Source organism: Muntiacus reevesi, chromosome 7, assembly GCF_963930625.1.
Source record: "Muntiacus reevesi chromosome 7, mMunRee1.1, whole genome shotgun sequence".
NCBI lineage: Eukaryota > Metazoa > Chordata > Mammalia > Artiodactyla > Cervidae > Muntiacus > Muntiacus reevesi.
This window is the reverse complement of record NC_089255.1, coordinates 82,240,907-82,261,167: the sequence shown is the minus strand read 5'-3', so window position 1 is coordinate 82,261,167 and position 20,261 is coordinate 82,240,907. Positions and strand designations below refer to the sequence as shown.

At 54.8% G+C, this 20,261-nt stretch overlaps 1 protein-coding gene across 1 annotated transcript; it reads right to left on the bottom strand.

Annotated features, from left to right (window-relative positions):
* Window positions 1-266: 266 nt before the first annotated feature.
* VSX2 (visual system homeobox 2) lies at window positions 267-19,835 on the bottom strand. The gene is made up of 5 exons (XM_065941965.1): window positions 19,466-19,835; window positions 18,096-18,180; window positions 14,171-14,294; window positions 1,342-1,522; window positions 267-592 (listed from the first exon to the last, which is right to left on the bottom strand). Exons 1-5 carry the CDS (start codon window positions 19,833-19,835, stop codon window positions 267-269), a joined length of 1,086 nt encoding a protein of 361 aa, XP_065798037.1.
* Between the last annotated feature and the right edge of the window lie 426 nt (window positions 19,836-20,261).

Sequence of the window (20,261 nt, the reverse complement as noted above, 5' to 3'; positions counted from 1 at the left end):
ACGTAGCCTGAGCGGGTGGGCGGGGGCAGCGGGAAGGCTTCTGAGGCAGGGTGTGAGGATGAGGAAGGTGCTGTACAGGTCAGGACTAGGTAGGGACGTCTCAGCGTGGCCCAAAGCCTCAGCCACGACCGAGCTGGAGTCACCCGGGGGGTGGGGTGCACGGGGGGCCTGCGGGGCCGGGGCCTCGCCTGGGAGAGCACCTCCCAACACCGCAGGCCCGCGGGAGAGCAGAGTCCTGGGGCTCCGGCGTCTGCGCGCACCCCGGCCTAAGCCACGTCCTCGAGCCGCGCGGGACTCCGCCTCTCCGCCGGCCTGTCCGGGTCCGCGGCCTCCTCTCGCTCGGGCTCGTCGGCGCTGCGCGCCAGGCCGTCGGGGCCGGACACAGTCCCCAGCACCTTGGTGCTGTGCTGCTGCGCTCTGGCGCGGAGCGCGGCGATGCTGTTCTCCCTCAGTTCCTCCTGCGACATGGCAGCGGGGGGCTCGGAGCCCCGCTCCTCCGGCTCCGTCTTGTCGAGCTTGGGCAGCGCCTGGCGCTCCGCCTCGGGCTTCCTCCCTGACTCGGCTGCCGCCTCCAGCGACTTTTTGTGCATCCCTAAAAAGAATTGTTGGTATTCGGGTTTAGAAAAGCGCCTGGGAAAGCCATCTTGAACTGAAAAAACGGCAAAGATAGAGAGAGGCCAGAATTAAGGACGAGCAGAAAGCCTTACTACACACACCGCTGACACGTGCGTCCCAGGGGGTGGGGGCGGAGGCTGCGGCGGACCACCAGGCCCGGCAGAGGGCTCCTCCAAGCCACGTCCCTGGGCTCCTGGACCCCCCACCCCGGGGAGCCTGTCTGTCCCTTCACCAGCACAGCACTTTCTACCTCCGCCCTCTCTGGGATTCCAGATCTCTGAACCCCAAGACAAACTGGTTCAGGTCCCCGTGGCAGGTGGGGAGATTTACGGGGGGAAAAGTCCTTTGGGCAAAACCAGAATGGTGGTCGAAGGGACCTCGGGGCCCCCAAGCCCCCAAGAGCGGCTGCTTCATCCACCACAGCCCCAGCTCCGGCAAGGGAATAGGAGGATACATCCCCTGGGGCAATAGCCACCCCCTCCTCACAGAGCAACAGAACCCGCAGAATGAGAGTCCTAGGCACAGAGGGACAGACACCCAGCCCTGGGTGCAGCCTGCCCTCGGAGCCCCCTCCAAGGGAGACTGGGAGGCCAGCTTCCGAGGGCCTCTCTCCCGCCAGGCTGTTGTGGCCACCAGGCATTCCTGCTTCAGGGCTTTGTCCCCCTCCTCGGGAGCCCGCTCCCCTCGCCCCAGGGGCAGGACCCCAGGGAGGGTGCGGGCTCTTACCCAGCAGCCACGGGGCGCAGGAGTCCATGATGCCGTCCTTGGCGGACTTGAGGATGGACTCTGGCAAGGGAATGGAGTGGCGCACCATGGCCCCGTAGAGTCCATACTCGGCCATGACGCTGCTTCGGCCCCAGCACTTTTCCCGCTTCCTCCACTTGGCTCTGCGGTTCTGGAACCAGACCTGCTAGTGCAGAGGAACAGGTCAGGGGCGTCCTCTATGAGGCAGAGGTCAGCACCCCCCAACCCCCCCCCCCCGTGTCTGCCTGAAGTTAAGGGCCCCCACCTCTTTGACTGCCAGTGGCCCCATTCCCTGTTGACTTTGGTTTCTGCAAGTAAGGGCATCCTTACTTAAGCTCACCCACCCCTGGTCCCCCGGGGTTCCTCTTGGTTCAGGGTGTCCAGAGTGAGATACAAGTTCTGCGAGAATATGATGGGCAAAATGATTTTTTTTTCCCCAATCAAAGCAGTTTAGGGTGATGCAATAGGATGCCTCCCGGGATGGGTCTTGCAGCTGGGCAGTTCCCACGTGGTCCTCAGTTTGCCGCGGAGAAACCTGAGCCTCATAGCTCTCATACAAGGGTTCACACCTCCAGCATCCCTTTCTGACTTGTAGAGGGAAAGAGTCCTTTTCAGGGGATGAACTAGCAGTGCCTTTGGTTCAGGCTCTTCCTCCACACCAGAACTCCAGAGGCTAGGGCAGTCCCAGGCAGGTGAGGGGAGTGTGGACGCAGGCAGCAGAAGGCATTTCATCCAGGTGTCAGGAAGCCTGAACCTACCCAGAGCCCAAGCAGGAAACACACCCAGGAGGCCTGAGTCAGCCTCCCTTCTCTGCCCTGTCCTGGGCAAGCCCTGCAGGGGCTCCGCTCACCCACTTTCCACAGGTTTGGACTTTAACCCTGAGTGATAGTTGGAGGAGCTGGGCAGCCATCCCTCAGTCAGGGAGGGAAGATAAAATTCTTTGTGTGTGAAGAGTAGAGCACGTGAAAGGTGGGGACCTAGGAGACCGGGGTGGGCGATAACCGCTAGGGGGCGCTTCTCTGGCCCCGAAGTGGACTGCTGCAGGGTGGGGATGAGCATGGGGTTCGCTGGATCTATCAGCAACGCCCCAGCCGGGTGTTTGGAGACAATCCCAAGGTCCCGGCCATGCTTGGAGGAGGAGGGAATGTCTTGGTCCCCCCAAGCAGCTTTCCTGACGTTTCTGGCAGCTGACAGGAGCCAGGGCCAGGGCCAGCTGCACTGTCCCTCAAGCTGGTGAGCAGCCCGTGGGAGACGGGTGGACGCAGGAAGCACCTGGGGTCCCGGTGGCCCCCTCGTGTTCCCCTCACAGCCGCTCCACAGGCCCTGACCTTTGGTGGGGGAGGGGGTTGGTGAGACGCCCACGCCCCCCAGAAGTAGAGGGTGGGGTGGGGGGAGGGGAGGGCAGAGGCGGGTTCGGAAAAATCTATTAGTTTCCTGGGCGATTTCCATTCCCTCGCCTGGACCAGGTCCCCGCCCCTCCCTCTGGGCCCACGCCCCCGCCCCCCCGCCCCCCGGGCGGCGGAGGTTTCAGCTTTTGATGAAAAATTGCTCCAGCTCTATTCAGGAGGCGGCAAAAGAAGAGTCACCCCCAGGGGCAGCCCTGGGCTGATTGAAAAATAAGTTAATTTCTGTTTGAATCGATGGGCCTCAGGCACTGAAATATCACGGGAAATTAAAGCGGCTGCTCTCCCGGGATCCGCGGCATTGACCCGCACTAATTAATGCTGGGGAGCAGCGCGAACCGCGCCGCGAGCCGCTCCCCCTCCCCGGGGGACCCCAAACACTCCTCATTTAACTAATTAGATGGGGAAAATTGGGTGTTAATTTGTTTAGGATTTCCCCCCCCCCCTCCCTCCCGGCAGCTCCCTTCCCGGCCCCCTCTCCACGCGCGGGGGCGCGGGAAATGAATGCGGGGCTCGCCGGCAGATGGCTGCCCCGGTCACTCTGCAATCTTCTCCGACTTGATTGCTTGATTAGGTCGTTAGCACATTAAAAAAAAAAAATTGCTTGCCGTCTGGCGCTGGCGTGATGAGTGGGACGCGCGGCAGCGCCTGGGTAATTTATCTTTTTATACGGCGAAGAATTTGATTTCAATCTGCAGATATATGGGGCGCCTTTGACACCTGTTTAACATCGCGCCGCTGACAGCTTAACCCTTTGCTGCCTCGGCCGCGGGGAGGCCTGGGCGCGGGCGTGGGGAGCGGGGGGCGGGGCGCGGACTCCGTGCGCCCCTGCGGGTCCCGCCGCCGCCGCCGCCAGGTGGCGGAGTGAGCGTCCCGGCGGCTCCCGGAGGCCCGCATCCAGCAAAGGGGGCGCCCCGCCGCGCCGCGCCGCGCACCCGCGAGACCGGCCCTCAGAGAGCCCCGCCGTCACCGGCGCTTTGCGGAAAGACCGCATCATCCGTGCATACCTTTACGTTGACCCTGATTGGGTGTACCCTGTTTGGGCATTTCCTCATTTGCAAATAACTAGGAACTTCTGACAATGGGAGAGATGCGGCCTCAGACTGCCCCCCGGCCCCTCCAGCCCCACAGTGACCCGCGCCTGTTAGAAAACGACCCCTCCTCACTCCCCCCACCCCCGTGACGTCGACCCCGGTGAGCCGCACGTTTGCACAACTGGGTTTGGCACCTCCTGGAAAGCTGTGGAACCGATGCAAGGCCTCCCCCCAACCCCACTACCCCTGGTCTGGACCCAGACCGCACTGAGAGAACCTGGCCAAGGAATGGGTTATGTGACCGGAAGGCTACTAGATGGCTGCGCTCTGGACACTAAGTTTAGAGCGCAGAGCCGTGTGCAGTGGAGTTCGGAGGAACTCGGCCCTCCGCCTGGCCTGGCTCTGCGTGTATACATCTATCCCCAGCAGCCCTGCCTGTCTGTCCAGCTGGCCCCCTGCAACACCCAAGGTCTGCGGTTTGTCTGAGACCTCTGTCCTCTGTCCTGTTCTCTCTTCCCCCTTAGCTCTGGGTCGTCCTCTACAAGTACTCACGTGTCTTAAGCTACATTTTCGCACAGGGGAAGCATCTAAAAGGGCTAAGCCACAGAAAGGTGTAAGTGGCTTCTGGTTTCATCCACCTGACAGAGAAGACAGCAAAGAGTGAACCCCTTGGTGATGGAATTTCAATGTGGAATTCCGAGTCTGACCACAGAGGGTTGAGAAGGCTATCTTGATGAATCTTAAGTAAGCCCTCTGCCTCCTGGGCAGGAGATGACTTCCTGCTTGAATACAGTGCATTACAGAACAACAAGGCCGCTGGAACCCACGGGGGGCCAGACTCCAGAATGCTTTGAATTTTAGAAAAAATATGTGGTGCATATACTACATGTTATGTAACATTCTGTAGCAGCAGCACCTCCCCATAGTCAAATCCATCAGTTCTGATTTCTGCAGCAAAACATACATATATGCATGAGGGACAAATAAAGAGCATGAAGTCCCATCTGGTTTTTGCCAAGAATGAGTTTTGATGACAAACTGATAGAAGAAGTGTGTTTCAGCACAGTTTAGAATCAGGTATCCTGAAGAAGGGATTGTGGAGAAAGCAAAGGCAGAGATGCTCATTAACTGCCCCCCCTCCACTGTGCCCCCGTCCCCCACAAGTGTTGATGCCTGGAAAGATGCATTGTCCTGGCTTCCCCAGGATCCCATGAGCTTGGGGAGGTGGGGGTGGGCAGGGCTCTCAGATGGAAACAGCATCTTTACTGGAACACTAAAGAAGGGGGTGCCAACTTGGGATTCAGATCATTTCTGAGACCTGTAAACAGAACAATTTTCCCCAGTCTTCTGATTTGGACAAATGAATAACTGGTCTGTGGATCAGATTTTGTCCACAGACACTCCCAGGGGGGTTGGTGCCAGCTGGTCGTTCAATCCAGGAGTCATTCGGACCCTTGGTTATGGGTTCCTGAAACGCCTGGCTCTCTTTGAATACCAGATGCTGCTCCAATTTATGGAAGAAACCTGGACAGCCAAAACAATTTCTCTTTAGGACAGTTGGCAGAGAAGCTGTGGCATTGGTGCCTTGGAGGGAAGTGGACAAAGAATTAGAATTAACCCTAACCACTCTTCATATCTGCCTTTCTCTTTCTTTCCGGGAAGCAACCAGTATGTGGGCAGAACTTTAACATTTGCCAGAAGCACTGAAAGTAGTCCTGAACTGGAATTCCCAACTGCAACAAAAATTGCTAAGTCATCTCGGGCAAGTTACTTGCCTTCTCTCAGTTTTAGTCTCTTTAAGCGTAAAATAAGAATATCTACTTTTCTGGGTTGTTCTGGGGATTAATGAAATAAGTGAGGGTGCCTAAAACCAGTGTTTGTCCCATAGAAGGTGCTCAATAGATGCTTAGTTCAGTTGTTCAGTCCTGTCCAACTCTTTGTGACCCCATGGACTGCAGCATGCCAGGCTTCCCTCTCCATCACCAACTCCTGGAGCTTGCTCAGACTCATGTCCATTGAGTTGGTGATGCCATCCAACCATCTCATCCTCATCTCATCTCATCCTAGCATCAGTAGATGCTACTTATTATTACTTCTGGTCTCCCTGATAGTTCAGTTGGTAAAGAGTCCACCTGCAATGCAGGAGACCCCAATTCAATTCCTGGGTCAGGAAGATCCGCTGGAGAAGGGATAGGCTACCCACTCCAGTGTTCTTGGGCTTCCCTTGTGGCTCAGCCAGTGAAGAATTTGTCTGCAATGTGGGAGGCCTGGGTTCGATCCCTGGGTTTGGAAGATTCCCCTGGAAAAGGGAAAGGCTACCCACTCCAGTATTCTGGCCTGAAGAATTCTATGAGCTGTATAGTCCATAGGGTTGAAAAGAGTCAGACGCAAGTTTCACTTTCATTATTATTTCAGTGGAGGCACAGAAAGTCAGTGGGAGTCTGTGCAGGGAGCAGGTTCTTTAGTGGCATTACTTGCTCCTCTGGCCTCTTCCACATGCCCTGCAGCAAGGCCAGACTGACAAATAATAATAACAACCACCCCGGGAGGTGCAGTGGGGGGTACAGAACTAACCTCCAGGCTGTAAGATTTTAATACAGATAGTCTCTAGTTTCCCCTCTAGGGGCTTCCCTGGTGGCTCAGACAGTGAAGAATCTGCCTGCAATGCAGGAGACACTGGTTCGATCCCTGTGTTGGGAAGATCCCCTGGAGAATTCACTCCAGTATTCTTGCCTGGAGAATCCCATGGACAGAGGAGGCGGGCTACAGTCCATGGGGTTGCAAAGAGTCAGACTTGACTGAGTGATTAACGCTAGACTAGACTTCCCCTCTAGGAGCCAAACAGATGCCCCCTGCAACACTCCCTGCATTTCTAATGTACCCCAGACCCCAGAGGCTCAAATGTAAGAGACCACCTATGCTGTTGGCTATGAGAGGAAGCTAAAAGACCTGGATTAGAGAATCCTGTTCTGCCTCCAACTGCCTTTGTGAACTTGGACACGGTTCTTAACCTTTCTGAGCTTCTTCTTCATCTGCCCTATGATACCACTTCCTTGCAGATTTGTTGTAAAAATTCTATAGAATAGTTCATGGGAAATGCCCAGCATGTTGTAAGTACTGGAAAACATTGGCCTGGTGCTGGATGAATTCTACGGACAAATGAGCAAATGCTCGTTGACACTCTTCACGTAAAGCCGGGTCCTCCCACCTCCCACCTTTGAGTTTCGTTCATTCAGGCCCCGTTTCCTGCTTGGTCCCCTAACTCTGGCAAACCCACCGTACTCCTTCAATTCCTCTCTTACTTTCCAGACTGCACACTTTCTAGAAGCTGCTGCTCCACGCCCAAGAAAGTCGGGTCGGAATTCTTCAGGAGGACCGGCGTGCAGACCCCAGCGAGGACCAGAGCCCTGCCTTCCTCTTCCAGGCCTCCGAGTGCCTGAGCAGGGCCTCACAAGGGACACCAAGGGTCACCAACTTTGGAGTCCCAGGCAAGGGAGAGCGGGGAAGATCTTCCAGCTCAAGGAAGAGCCCGGGTTTCCTGGTGCACTTCCTCCCACAGGTGGGGCCCTGGCAGCGCTCACAGCGCCCAGGGAGGAGGCCTCTGGCTGTTGACAGCTGGTGCCTCCACACCCTGCAGAGAGGGGCCCAAGAGCTCATGCCTTCACAGGTGGACCGGATCCATGAAAGAGCTTCTTGCCAGAGGGATGCTCTTCTGGTCCAGGGCACGCTTCAAGCCAGCCAGGCTCTCAGCTCTCTGTCCCCTTTGTGGGTAACCAGGGCGTCTCTTGTCCTTGCAAGCTCCCAGCCTTCTAGCCCCACATGATGACATGCCCAGGCCTCTTCCCTCTGAGGTCCCTCCAGGGTCGCCCCCTAAAGGAGACACCATGCATAACAGATATTCTGCACATTCTGGCCCCTAGGGCCCTGCCCTCCCGTCTTGCCCTAGGCTATCAGGCCCTGCTTCTTCGGCCCGTGGCAGTTTTCAACACATTCACCTACCTTCTCTCCTCTCCTCTGACTGGAAGCTGATTAATCTGGGCTAGTTGCTGGCATGATTTAACGACCTCGCACTCCACACGTACTCAGCACTTCTGACAACATATTTCAGCACACCCTTTCCAGTCCCAGCTTCAAGGCTCAGAGAAGCTTGGCCTTGCTATAGCCTCTGAGGTCCACTAGAGGGCAGCTCTGCCTATGTTTCCTGGCAGGCCCAGGGAGCATCCGTCCCTGAATTCCCGGACAGGTCATTCCACTGTGTCACCTATTACTCCACTTTCTTCCATTCATATTAACTCACTTAAAACAGAGACACTTTTCCTGAGCCTCTGTCCCAGCATTTTTACTCTGGCTACATAACAGTCACCTGGAGAGCTTTAAAAACAAACAGATAGGGCTTCCCTGGTGGTCCAGTGGTTAAGAATCCACCTGCCAATGCAGGGAACACGGGTTCCATCCCTGGTCCAGGAAGATCCCACATGCTGCGGAGCAACTACGCCCGTGCACCACAGCTGCTGACCACATGCTGCAAGAACCGAAACCCTTGCGCCCTAGAGCCTGTATTCCACAACAAGCCCCCTGAAATGGGAAACCTGCTCACGGCAACTTAAGACTAGTCCCTGGAGGGGTGGGATGGGGTGGGAGGTGGGAGAGAAATTCAACGGGGAGGGGATGTATGTATACCTATGGCTGATTCATATTGATGTATGGCAGAAACCAACACAGTATTGTAAAGCACAATGAAACAAAAGTACATTTTTAAAAAGGAAATACAATAGTCTAGAAATCTTGAAGTTATATTTTCAGTTTTTTAATTTCTCAAAATAAAGGCATTTGAGAACTTTGAGGGGGAAAAAAGAGTAGCCACCGCTTCTCACAACTAGAGACAGCCCTTGTGCAGCAATGAAGACCCAGTGTACCCCGAAATAAAAAAAACAAAACATAGATGTCATAGCTTCACACCAAACCAATTAAATAAGTGTTGCTAGGTGTGGGAGGCCAGCACAGTAATTTCATTTTACTTTAAATATTTATTTATTTATTTGGCTGCACCAAGTTCTTAGTGGCAGCATGTGGGGTCTAGCTCCCTGGCCAGGAATCGCACCTGGGCCTCCTGCTTTGGGAGAACAGAGTCTTAGCCACCGGACCATCAGGGAAGTCTCTGGCATGAGTAATTTTTAAAAGCTGCCCTGGGGATTGCCGAATGGTTCAGTAGTTAAGAATCTGCCTTCCAGTGCAAGGGATGATTGGGGAACTAAGATCCCACATGCCTCAGGGTAAGCCCTCGAAGAGCCTGCATGCTTAGTCACTTCAGTTGTATCCGGCTCTTTGCAACCCCATGGACTGTAGCCCACCAGGCTCCTCTGTCCATGGGATTCTCCGGGCATGAATACTGGAGTGGTTGTCATGCCCTCCTCCCAAGGATCTTCCCCAACCAGGAATCGAACCCAAGTCTCCTGCATCTCCTGCATTGCAGGCAGATTCTTTAATGCTGAGCCACCATGGAAGCCCTGAAGGGCCTGCATGCCTCAACAAAAACCCAGCACAGCCAAAAGTTTTAAAAAAATTAAAAAATAAAGTTAAAAAAAAGCAATCAATCAATTGAAAGCTGCCCTGTGTTTCTAATCCATTTCCCAGGCTGAGACACACTGCAGTCTTTTCCCATCCATGTAGTTATCTTTTAACTTCTGGGATGTAACCCCCTAAAATTTTTTTCCCCACCCTTGGGCAGGGACCATGTTAAAAGAGACAGAATGGAACAGCGCTAATCAGAGAATCCAAACCTCATCCTTCCGAACATACCAGGTTGCTAAGAGTAGAAGTGAGATGACTCTGTTCACTTGCACATCTGTAATGTAGGCATTCTAAATAAGTATAACTTCTGTCAGAAAAAAATACAGTAAACACGTAAGTGAATGTATCAAAATACTGAGAATGAATGACCCACAGAGGAAATAAACTCAGTCTGGAAACCATTTCCTCTTCCCCAGGGCTGACATCTGGCGGGGGCTTCCAGAATGCCACATCCTAGCATTTCTCAAGAGACACAGAAAGGACTTTGTGTCTGGCTCTGATATGAAAGTGAAAAGTGAAAATGAAGTCGCTCAGTCGTGTCCAACTCTTTGGACTCTTTGCGACCCCATGGACTGTAGCCCACCAGCCTCCTCCATCCATGGAATTTTCTAGGCAAGAGTACTGGAGTGGGTTGCTATTTCCTTCTCCAGGGGATCTTCTCAACCCGGGGACTGAACCCAGGTCTCCCGCATTGTGGGCAGACGCTTTATCGCTTTACCATCTGAGCGACCAGGGAATCTGATACAAAGTCCATCCTAAAGGAAATCAGTCCTGAATATTCATTGGAAAGACTGCTGCTGAAGCCCAGACTCCAATATGTTGGCCACCTGGTGCGAAGAACTGACTCATTTGAAAAGACCCTGATGCTGGGAAAGATTGAAGGTGGGAGGAGAAGGGGACAACAGAGGATGAGATGGTTGGATGGCATCACCGACTCAATGGACATGGGTTTGGGTGAACTCTGGGAGTTGGTGATGGATAGTGAGGCCTGGTGTGCTGCAGTCCATGGGGTTGCAAAGAGTCGGACACAACTGCGTTACTGAACTGAACTGAACTGAAATGAAGGCTAGAAATCTCTTCTTCCCCTAACAGTGCAACTTATCCCTTCACCCCAACTTAGAGAGATGTAGGGGGGGAAGTGCTTGCCCTCAAAGCATAAAGATCGAGGAAATCAGCCACCATTAAGGGGGCTGACCCCTCATCACTGCGATTGGCGTTAATTATTCCAGTTTCTGTAGATAAGCGCTCCCTTTACCTTCATTTGCTCTCTTGAGATAGTACTTGAGTGGTACTGGGTTTAAATCCCAGTCCACCACTTACTTCACCTCTCAGCTCCTCAGTTACCTCATCCAGATAAGGGGATAAGAATAGCATCTACCTCATCTAGTTATTGTGAAGAAGGGATAAAAAAAGGCATGGAAATCACTTAATATCTGGGATAATGCTATGTAATAATACTGCCAATAATAACAATATTTTTGTTAATTTTAGATAATTTTTATTATTATTAGTTTACAAATGAGTAATCTGAGGCCTAGAGCTTGGCTTGCTGGCAGTGAAACAAAGATTAGAAGTAGGTATGTCTGACTTTGGGCTTCCCTGGTGGCTCAGCTGGTAAAGAACGTGCCTGCAGTGCAGTAGACCCTAGTTCAGTCCTGGGTTGGGAAGATCCCCTGGAGGAGGGCTTGACAACCCACTCCAGTATTCTTGCCTGGAGAATTCCCATGGACAGAGGAGGCTAGTGGGCTACAGTCCATGGAGTTGCAAAGAGTCGGACTTGATTGAGTGACTAAGCACAGTGCATGTCTGACTTTTCACGTCTACTCTGGGTTCTCATTAGACAGTAGGTCTCAGACACATCCAGGGGCTTCCTTGGATTGGCCCAGCTGCCCACCTGGGGCTGACCATTCCACCAGTGGCAGCCCAGAGTCGGAATGAGAGAGGTGACCCTGAGGAGACGGCTCTCCGGGAGGGATTCCCCCTCTTTCTCTTACAGATGAGCGACGGGAAGTGACTTGGCTTCTGCCATACCTGGTGGGTGTCAGAGCCAGAACTAAGATCTGGATCCTTGACTGAAGATCCAGCCCCTTAACCTTTCCATTCCACCTGAGGATGTCTAACTTCAGACTTGGAGCCTCTAATAACTTCCCCCTTCCTTCTTTTCATGGCAAAAGGAGAAGAAGGTGGCAGAGGATGAGATGGTTAGATAGCATCACTGACTCAACGGACATGAATTTGAGCAAACTCCAAGAATTAGTGGAGGACAGGGGAGCCTGGCATGCTTCAGTCCATAGGATCACAAAAGATTCAGACGAGACTAAACAACAACAACAAAGTACATCTAAACAACAACAACCACAAAGTGCATCCGTTGGTGGAATGGTCAGCCCCAGGTAAGAGCTGGGCCCCACGCTGGGCCCGCTGGTAAACAAGACACACACAACTTCATCACAGCTGCAACTGCCACTGTCATGCCCAATTTTTTTTTGTCATGCCCATTTTACAGATGCGCAATGGAGGCCCAGGCTGGTGAAGTGTGACCTGTCCACAGTCATTCAGCTGGTACCTGGTGAGGCCAGGATGGTCCAACTCCAGAGTGAGAATCCCTAACCACTGCACCACCCTGCCTCTCCTGTGCACGACCCATAGTTAGGACACCAGACACATGGGAATTGCTCTGTGGGTTGGAGCTTTGACAGATAATCATCACTAATAGACGTGAAGACCTTTCCCAGGTCAGCTGGTAAAGCATTTGGTTGGACATGTGTGCTATGTCGCTTCAGTCATGTCTGACTCTTTGTAATTCTATGGACTGTAGCCCGCCAGGCTCCTCTGCCCCTGGGATTCTCCTGGCAAGAATACTGGAGTGGGTTGCTGTGCCCTTCTCCAGGGGATCTTCCCGACCCAGGGATCAAATCTGTGTCGTGTTTCTTAGTCTCCTGCATTGACAGGCAGGGTCTTTTACCACTAAGGCCACCTGGGAAGCTTCAAAATATTTGGGGACGGGCCATTTGATAACCCACACCTTCTGCGGGCAGCATTTAGCTGAAGAACTAGGCAGTGCTGGAAGAGTTACAGAGACCCTTGCCTTGGTTCACCCATAGCCACAGATTCCACGGTCAGTCCTTGCAGTCCAGGAGATCAATGTACTCCACACCCTTGTCTCCTCCATGCTGGTGCTGGTGATTTCAGACACCAACCTGTAGACAACCCCTCAGACAATTTTAAGAAGTCTAGAGTCTGCAGGCTGAGCGTTTATAGCAATGCAGTTACAGCTGAGGGCAAGCTCTCCTCACAGCCTTTGGACCCTCCCACCCACCGCTACCACCACCATGGCCAAACAGATTTTAGGACAACCCACTGCAAGAGACGGAGCTGTTCCACTTTACTGGTCAACAGTGCAAATGTGCGGCCAACCAAAGGGGAAGTCTGGCAACCTCACCAACCCTGGCTGCTTGTAAGGACCAGCTCTACCCTAATGAAGGCCAGGTAGGGGTTTCCACCACACGTGAATTGGATTGGGTCTTGGCTTACACACACACACACACACACACACACACACACACACACACACACGATTCAGAATCAACATCCAGCCTTTCCCCACTGGAACTTAGTTGGGTGGGGATGACGGATCCAGGCCACCATGGATAATGCACCAAACTGATAATCTGCTTATGTATAATTGAGCTTATTGTTAGTGTCACTATCTAAAGCCATTGGCTGAAATTCCCAACAGACTTCCAGGGGAGAGGAAGGCTCTTCTGGAAAAGCTGCTCTCGCCGCATTCCCCATTCTCTGATTCTCCAGTGAGCGAGTGCAAAGAACCTACGCACCTTATTTGGTTCCTTCACTGGACTTGTCCCCTCCCCACTCCTCCCCCCCCCCACCCCCCAACATACATCACACCTGGAGACACAAAGAAGGAGGAAATTCAGAGCAGAAGGGTTTCAGGAAGTCGGGACCCTCTCTGCCTTTCCCAGCCTTGGCAGGTCAACTACTCTGGGCCACTCAGGTGTCCCGACAGAAGCAGCTCTGGTTCAAGGTCTTGAATCAGCTACGGCAACCTCAAATCTTCTGGAAGTGTTCTTCCACCCCAGCCCTGCTTCCTCCTCATGGAGGCCCTGTCTGAAGAATCACCAGACTGCATTTCCTCCTGGAGAAATGATTAAGCAACCCATTCCTGTCCGCAGAGGGGAGTCCTGGACTTGGGAGGATCCTGTTGCGGCTAAAAGGAGGCCTGGCGCCCAGCAAAGCTGAGGATAGCCCCAACCAGCCAGGGCTGGCTCTCCACAAAACTATCTGGTAAGGAGGTAAGAGGAACGGCTGGTCCAAGAGACGCCCAGGAGCAGAAGCCCTGGGCAGGACCAGCTGCTGGGTTGTGAGAAGTAAGGAGCCTCAGGTAGACGGAGGCGGTGGGGAGTAGGTGGGAAGGCAGGGGGCCAGGTCTTCCTCATGGGGGAGGCAGCTCCCCTCCACCCCCAGGCACCCAGGCCCGGGAGACACCTGCTCAGAACCCTAGGCCCACCCAGACCTCCATCTGCAACCACAAATGCCCCCTCACGGTCTGCCACACTCCTCAGGAAGGCCACAGTCTGCAGCCACAGGCCGCGTCCTGTCTGCCAAGTCTCCCATCCTTCCAGCAGCTCCCATCTCACATGGTAGGTATTCAGCTAATATCTGCTTAAATGAACTGTTGCCTGAGGAGGTGATTACAGACAAGCAGCAGGGGGGTGAGAGAGGGGTGTGTGGGAGCCCGGGGCAGTGAAGAAAGTATGAGAGAGGGACTCAGGGCTGTTTTACCTGTATCCTGTCTTCAGGCAGCTCCGTTTTCATGGCCAGCATCTCCCGGGCATAGACGTCAGGGTAGTGGGCTTCATTGAATGCCTTCTCCAGCTCCTCTAGCTGGTAGGAGGTAAAGATTGTCCTGAGGGGAGCAAAGCCAGACAGTCAGGACCCCGAAAATGGAAAGAGTTTGTCCCAGAGAAGACACAATAGCCCTCCCCTGTGGCTCCTAAACAGCCCCCAAACCCAGCCTGGGCCAGTGCAATCGAATGCAACCCCTCTCTCCTGCCCCCATCCCTGCACAACCTCTGGACTCGTCTTCATTCCAGTTTGAGGGCCCACACTCCCTTCTAGTGGTTGGGGCGCTATTTCAGCCCTCAGGGACATTTCATACTGGGAATCTTCCTGAAAGTGCTTTGGAGGAAGGGTGTTAAGGCATAAATTTTAGGAAACTGCAGAAAGGCCCTATTCCTCCTCCCAGGCACGGAACAAAGGCCTCACCAGGTAAATAAGTGCCTCAGCCCCAGGCAGGACCTGCCGCCCCAGGCTCCCCTCACAGACCGGAGAGTTGATCTTTTAAATTGTACTCAAGAGTTCGAAGACTCAGCAGAAGGTCAAATGCAGCAGCCACCCCAGGGTTTCTACAGTGGAGAACTAGCCGAACCTCCCGGCCCCTCACCTCACCCTCCTCACCGGCTCCTGAGAGCTGCCCTCAGAGTCTTGGGGGCAGGGAGGGGGGAAAGTGGGGGTGCTCTGTCCTTTCTGGTGCTCCGAAGTCAAGGGCCACCTTCCCACCATCCCACCACACCCGAGTGCAGCCACTCACCCAGCGGGAGCCCCATTTAGGGGCAGTTCACTCAGGCCATCCCAAGAAAGACTACCGACACAGCCCCCAACCCCCCAGAACAGTTTACATCAACCTATTTTGAGTTATTAACATAAAGTGCTTTAAGAGTCCACTAAAAGCTACATCCTCTCCGCTAGCAAATGGATATGCTCCAACACAAGACAGTTTTCCACCTCCAATATTTAGGGGGTTCGTAATCCCCCTTTCTCAAATAAATACACTACACACCCCCTTACCAACATAAATTCTTCTCTTTTCAGACCTGAATTTACCAAGTTCTAGGCGACCTTTATCTTGCACCTTCCTCAACAAGCTGGGGTGTAATACGGCCCCGATTTTACAGACTCAGCTTCTACAACGGTTGAAGTAGAGCCTCTGGGATTTGAACCCTGGGACCAGCACAAGGGGAGGTTAAAATCCCTCACTGCAGCCCTTGCTGTCACCCAGCCCGAGGAAAAAGTACAGATGGAAACCCCATGTATTCCTTCTGCCTGTGTTGGCTTTGGCCTCCTGGAGGATGATACAGGGCATGTGTGAGAGAGAAAGATTCTGTTCTTTATGGAAAATGACTGGTTTGATTCTAAATCATTGCTCCTATTCTCTTGGGGGGAATGGAATGCTTATGTATACAGAAAGTTAATTCTTCAGAATTTTGAAGATCTGCTGCTTTCTATTTCTCTCCTGCCACTTACTGAAAGGGCCCCTGAACAGACAGTCAAAATAAACAAACAATACGTGTACATCTTCTTCAAAACTAGGAAAAATGAGACCCACAGCTATTGTGGCCTGGCCAAAGCCAAAGAAGAAAGATGAAGGCAGATCATTCAGTGGTTCAAGTGCCAGACTCTGCTTGGGAGAGCTCTCATTCAAAAAAAAAAGAAAGAAAGAAAGAACAAAACAAAAACAAAGAAAGAGAGAGGAATTAAGAAACGAAATGAAATGAAATGATGCCTCAGATCCCCAGACTTGCCTGGAAAATCCCATGAACAGAAGAATCTGGCGGACTCAGTCCATGGGGGTCGCAAAGAGTCAGACACGACTGAAGTAACTGAACGCACACACACCAGACCTTTCAGTTTCCCACCGTAACCAGTCTGAGCCTTACAGGTAGAAAGAAGAGGAAAATCGGAGAGACTCCATCCCCACTCCCCTCTCTAACCCCTCCGAGCCCCCTGCGTTTCTGGGAGATAAAGGGATGTTCATCTCTCATCACCAGATTCCAAGGTTTCTTAGGTGAACTTCCCAAATGAGAGATGCTCAGATTTTTTTTTTTTTTTTTTACTAATTAAACATGGCACCAGCCGTTCTCCTGTCTTCAATAATCTGTTCCCCTCACATATTAGAAATAGCCTGAAACCTAGTGCAGTTGACCAGTTGTCCTGTCTCCTAGGAGACCCCTCAGAAGCACCCAAAGTTTTCCCCAGTGGAGAGGGTATCAAGTGAGGACAGAGGGTCAAGAACCTTAAGCATGAACTTTGGGCTGTGTGTCAGCCAGCTCCAAGTGCCACACAAGGAGATGCCCCTGCGCAGAAACACTGTCTTTGCTCTCCTTGCTCGGAGAATCCCTCCACCAGCCCAATTCAGGCAGCAGCACAGAAGCCGGTCAGCCCGACTCCCACCTGCCCTCCCAGTCCTTGCTGGAGGTCCCCTCTGGCAGCCCAAGGCAGACAAGGAATACTGACACCCCCCCACCCCACCCCAACCTGCTAGCCTGGGACCAGCCTGAGTTGGGTGCATAGGAGGTGTTTTAATGAATATTTGTTGAACCGATGAATATAAAATAATGACCCAGGATCAGGACTTAAAACGTTTCCGCTCACAATAAAACACAAGAAAACAAAAACAAACAGCTGCCTGAAAGGAACAAACCGAGGTCACCAAGAAACTAAGTCAAAGTTCAGCCACATTCAACTCGAAATCTGTAGGGGTCTGAGAAGTCAGGAAGAGCCAATTTAAAATGTGGGGTCACTTCCGGGGGTGAAGGAAGAGAGAAACGCACACAGGCACCCAGAGACAGTATGCAAAGAGGATGAGAACACATTGGGGAGAAGAGGGTGAGGTGGGGTGGGGAGGAGAGCACCCCAGGGGGAAATGTCCATAGGGCGGGAGGGGACCCTTGAGGGGAGCCCACCTGCACTGGGACAGAAAGAGAATCGGGAAAACAGAGCCAGGGTGAGCGCAGGGCAGCGCCTGCAAGCAGCACCCGCAGAAAGTCAGATCGATTTTTGTTTCTCACGCCTTTATTTCTTGAAACCCTCCTGATAAATTTACACAAGGAAATGGTAGCGGAGATGTGGGCCACGGAAGAGAATACGGGTCTCAGGCAGGGGCATTATTTTGCAGGACTGAATTTTAAGTTTGTGCCAGTGATGTCTGTTTTTAAAATATTTAAAGGAAAACAAAGCCAAATAACCTCTCTCTTTTTAGTCTGTATGCTGCAGCCCACTCCACTCCAGCCAGGGCTGGTGGGGACATCCAGTCCACACACTCCTCCCTCCCCATTTTACAGACATGGAAACTGAGGCTTAGGGATCACAGCGGAGCAGACGCCAAAAGCAAATTTGCCATCCATGCGGATATCACGCTCAAGATCTGGTCAACGATGGGAGCAGAAAGACAGGGGGTTGGCGGCGCTGACAGCGACAGCGGGGAGTAATGGGGGACCCGGCAGCGGGCAGAGGAACCGGCTGCGGCAGGAGGTGAGAGCCGACCTGCCCGCCCAGGGGTGTGAGCGACTCTCCGAATGTGCCCGAGGCGGGGATGACATATGGGTGTCTCCAGCCCCTCTATGGGTAGGGTTTGGCCCTATTTTGAGGCCTCTCCTTTCTCCCGGAGAAGCAGGAGAAAAGCCTGAAACGTGCGGCTTCCTCGGCGGCCTCTCCTAATCCTCACCCGGCCTGGCCGGACGCCAGGGCCCCGGGAGGATGTCCCCAAACCACGCCTGGTCTCCCGGTCCGACCTCCCCGTCCCGGCACAGCCGCGGACCTCAGATCTACAGCCGGCGAGATGCGGGTCCGAGAGACCCGATCCCCCGAACTGGGGACCGCAGGGGATGGGTGAGCACGAAGGTGACAGAAAGCGCTGCAGGGGCCTTACCTGTGTCGCCGCTTCTTCCGTTTCTTGGTCTGGTTCAAAGCCGATTTGGACATTTTTCGGTCGCTGGAGGAAACATCTTCAGAATCTGAAAAGCGGGCGGAGGCACAGGCGGCAGAATGGAGTAGGGGGCGCGCACGGCAGCACCCGGGCGCATCAGTCTCCTGAAGCCCTGCGAGGGCCCCACACCCAGCGGCCTCGGGGAGCCTCCCGGCCTGCTCGGTCTCCCCGGGAAGCCCTCGGCGAGGGCGACCCCATCCCTAAGCCGCGACCGTTTCTACCCAGGCCGGCGCCGGAATCCGGAGGTGGTGGACGGATTTCGTTGTAAGAGAAGCAAAGGCCCCGACACGCCTGGGACGCGGACGGCGGGGGAGCGAGACAGCCTCCCGGGTCGCAGGGTCCCCCTCCGGCGGTGCTCGGGGCTCGGCGCCCTCCCCTGCGCTTGCAGCCCCAGCGCCGGGGTGCAGAAGGTGGCCCCCCATCCCCTCGGAGCGGAGCCCGGGGCGCGGAGAGCTGGACTCCGGGAAGAGCGAAGGGCTCCCCAGGCACAGCCTCCTTTACACTGCCCGCACCGTGCGGCCCCGCTCGGGACTGGAGAGACTGCGGCGCGCCACTTTTCGTTGCCCCTCCAGATATTAATAAAAATAAATAAACAAAACGAGAGCGGAAAATCGGGGGAATCGAAGAGCGCGAACCAGAGGCGGAGGGCCGAGCCGACGGAGAGGTGCGGCCGGGAAAGCGGCCCGGAGGTTCGGTGGCCCCCCAGTCCGAGAGGGTCGGGATCCCGGATACGGTGGCGCTCAGGTGGGATCGCGGATGCCGACCGCTTGGGCTGCCGCGGTGGCCAGATGGTCCTGAAGCTGACCAGCGCGGGATGGGTGGTTGGAACGGAGAGAAGGAAGCAGGGCAAGACAACTTTGGACATAGGGCTGGGGCCCGAAGCTGGCATCTGCTTCCCCGGGCGCTTACGCCCGGAACGAAATCGGGCTGTAGGAGCGTGGTTCCTCTGAAAGGCCGCGGCCCAAGTGGAGCAGAGAAGGGGGACTCCCGGCCTGCCCCACGGGCTCCGACACTCTAAGCCCCTTTTCCAGTGGGGCCCCAACCGGGCGCTGCCGCAGAACCGGGTTCGACGCGCAGACAGGACAGCTTGGCTGCCGGAAATGCGGGGGCCCAAAGCCGGCCACCGCTGGGAGCATCCTCCCGGGCCCCCAGCCCAGGGCGCGCCGACCCCAGGCCCGCGCTGCGACCCTTCGGCCTGGCACCAACTTCTGCACCCGGAGGAACAGGCCTGGCGATGCAAGCCAGAGCCGACGGCGTGGGGTTCCCCGTTCTCACCCCAGTCGGGCAAGCCACACAGCCTCACCCTCACCTACCCGAGCTGGCCGTCTGGCTGGTGTCCAGCGGCCCCGACGCTCTGCCCAGCGGCTGTAAGTGGACGCTCTGCGGGTCGGACAGCACTTCCAGGAAGGTGGGCTGTGCGTAGAAGCCGGGGAGCCCCCCGGGCCCCAGTAGCCCCATGCCGCCCACTCCTGCGGGGCTGAGCACGGAGCGCGCAGCCAGCAAGTGCCCGGGGGCCAGACCGTCGAGGGTAGCACGCGGGTGGGAGCTGGGGGGCTCCTTGTTCAAGCCCAGGATCTCCTGAATGCCAAACCCGGTGCACCTGGCCGGGGCGCCCCCCGAGGTACTCTTGGCCACTGTCTCGGCTTTGGGCTTGCTCAGCGCTTCCCCCGCTTTCCCGGTCATCTCTTGGCTCTTTGGAGGGGCCGAGGCCGCAAGTCTTGTGCTCCCTCCACCCCCCCGGCTGGCTCCCCGCTTCACGAAGTTGGTCCCAGGTGCCCCCTGCGATGTCTAATGCTCTGGAGCCCCAAGGAGATTCCCCTTTTATCCAACCAGGCGGCAGCCCAAGTGGGGTCAGAGCTGAGCAGCCAATCACCGGGGCCAAGAGCGATTAGGAATTCCAAAAAGCTGGCAGCTCCCGCCGCAGGCAGCGCTGAGGGGCCAGGGCGCTGGGGGCCGGGTACCGGGTGGGCTCTGTAGGACACCCATGGGCAGGGGGCCCCAGAGACTGATGGGGCAACAAGGTTCAGGGCAGTCCCAGGAGGTCAGTGGCTGGGGATTCTGGGCAGAGCCAGCCTGGACTGTCCCTGGAGTAGGGGGGGAGGATGAGCT

What these genes read in the sequence shown, in the direction of transcription:
- VSX2 (XM_065941965.1), bottom strand. Translation starts at nt 19,835, where the DNA reads ATGACCGGGAAAGCGGGGGAAGCGCTGAGCAAGCCCAAAGCCGAGACA. An exon ending in CAGCCAGACGGCCAGCTCGG is followed by an intron (nt 18,181 to 19,465) that starts GTAGGTGAGGGT and finishes CCCGCTTTTCAG; the next exon opens with ATTCTGAAGATGTTTCCTCC. An exon ending in TGCCTGAAGACAGGATACAG is followed by an intron (nt 1,523 to 14,170) that starts GTAAAACAGCCC and finishes CTGCACTAGCAG; the next exon opens with GTCTGGTTCCAGAACCGCAG.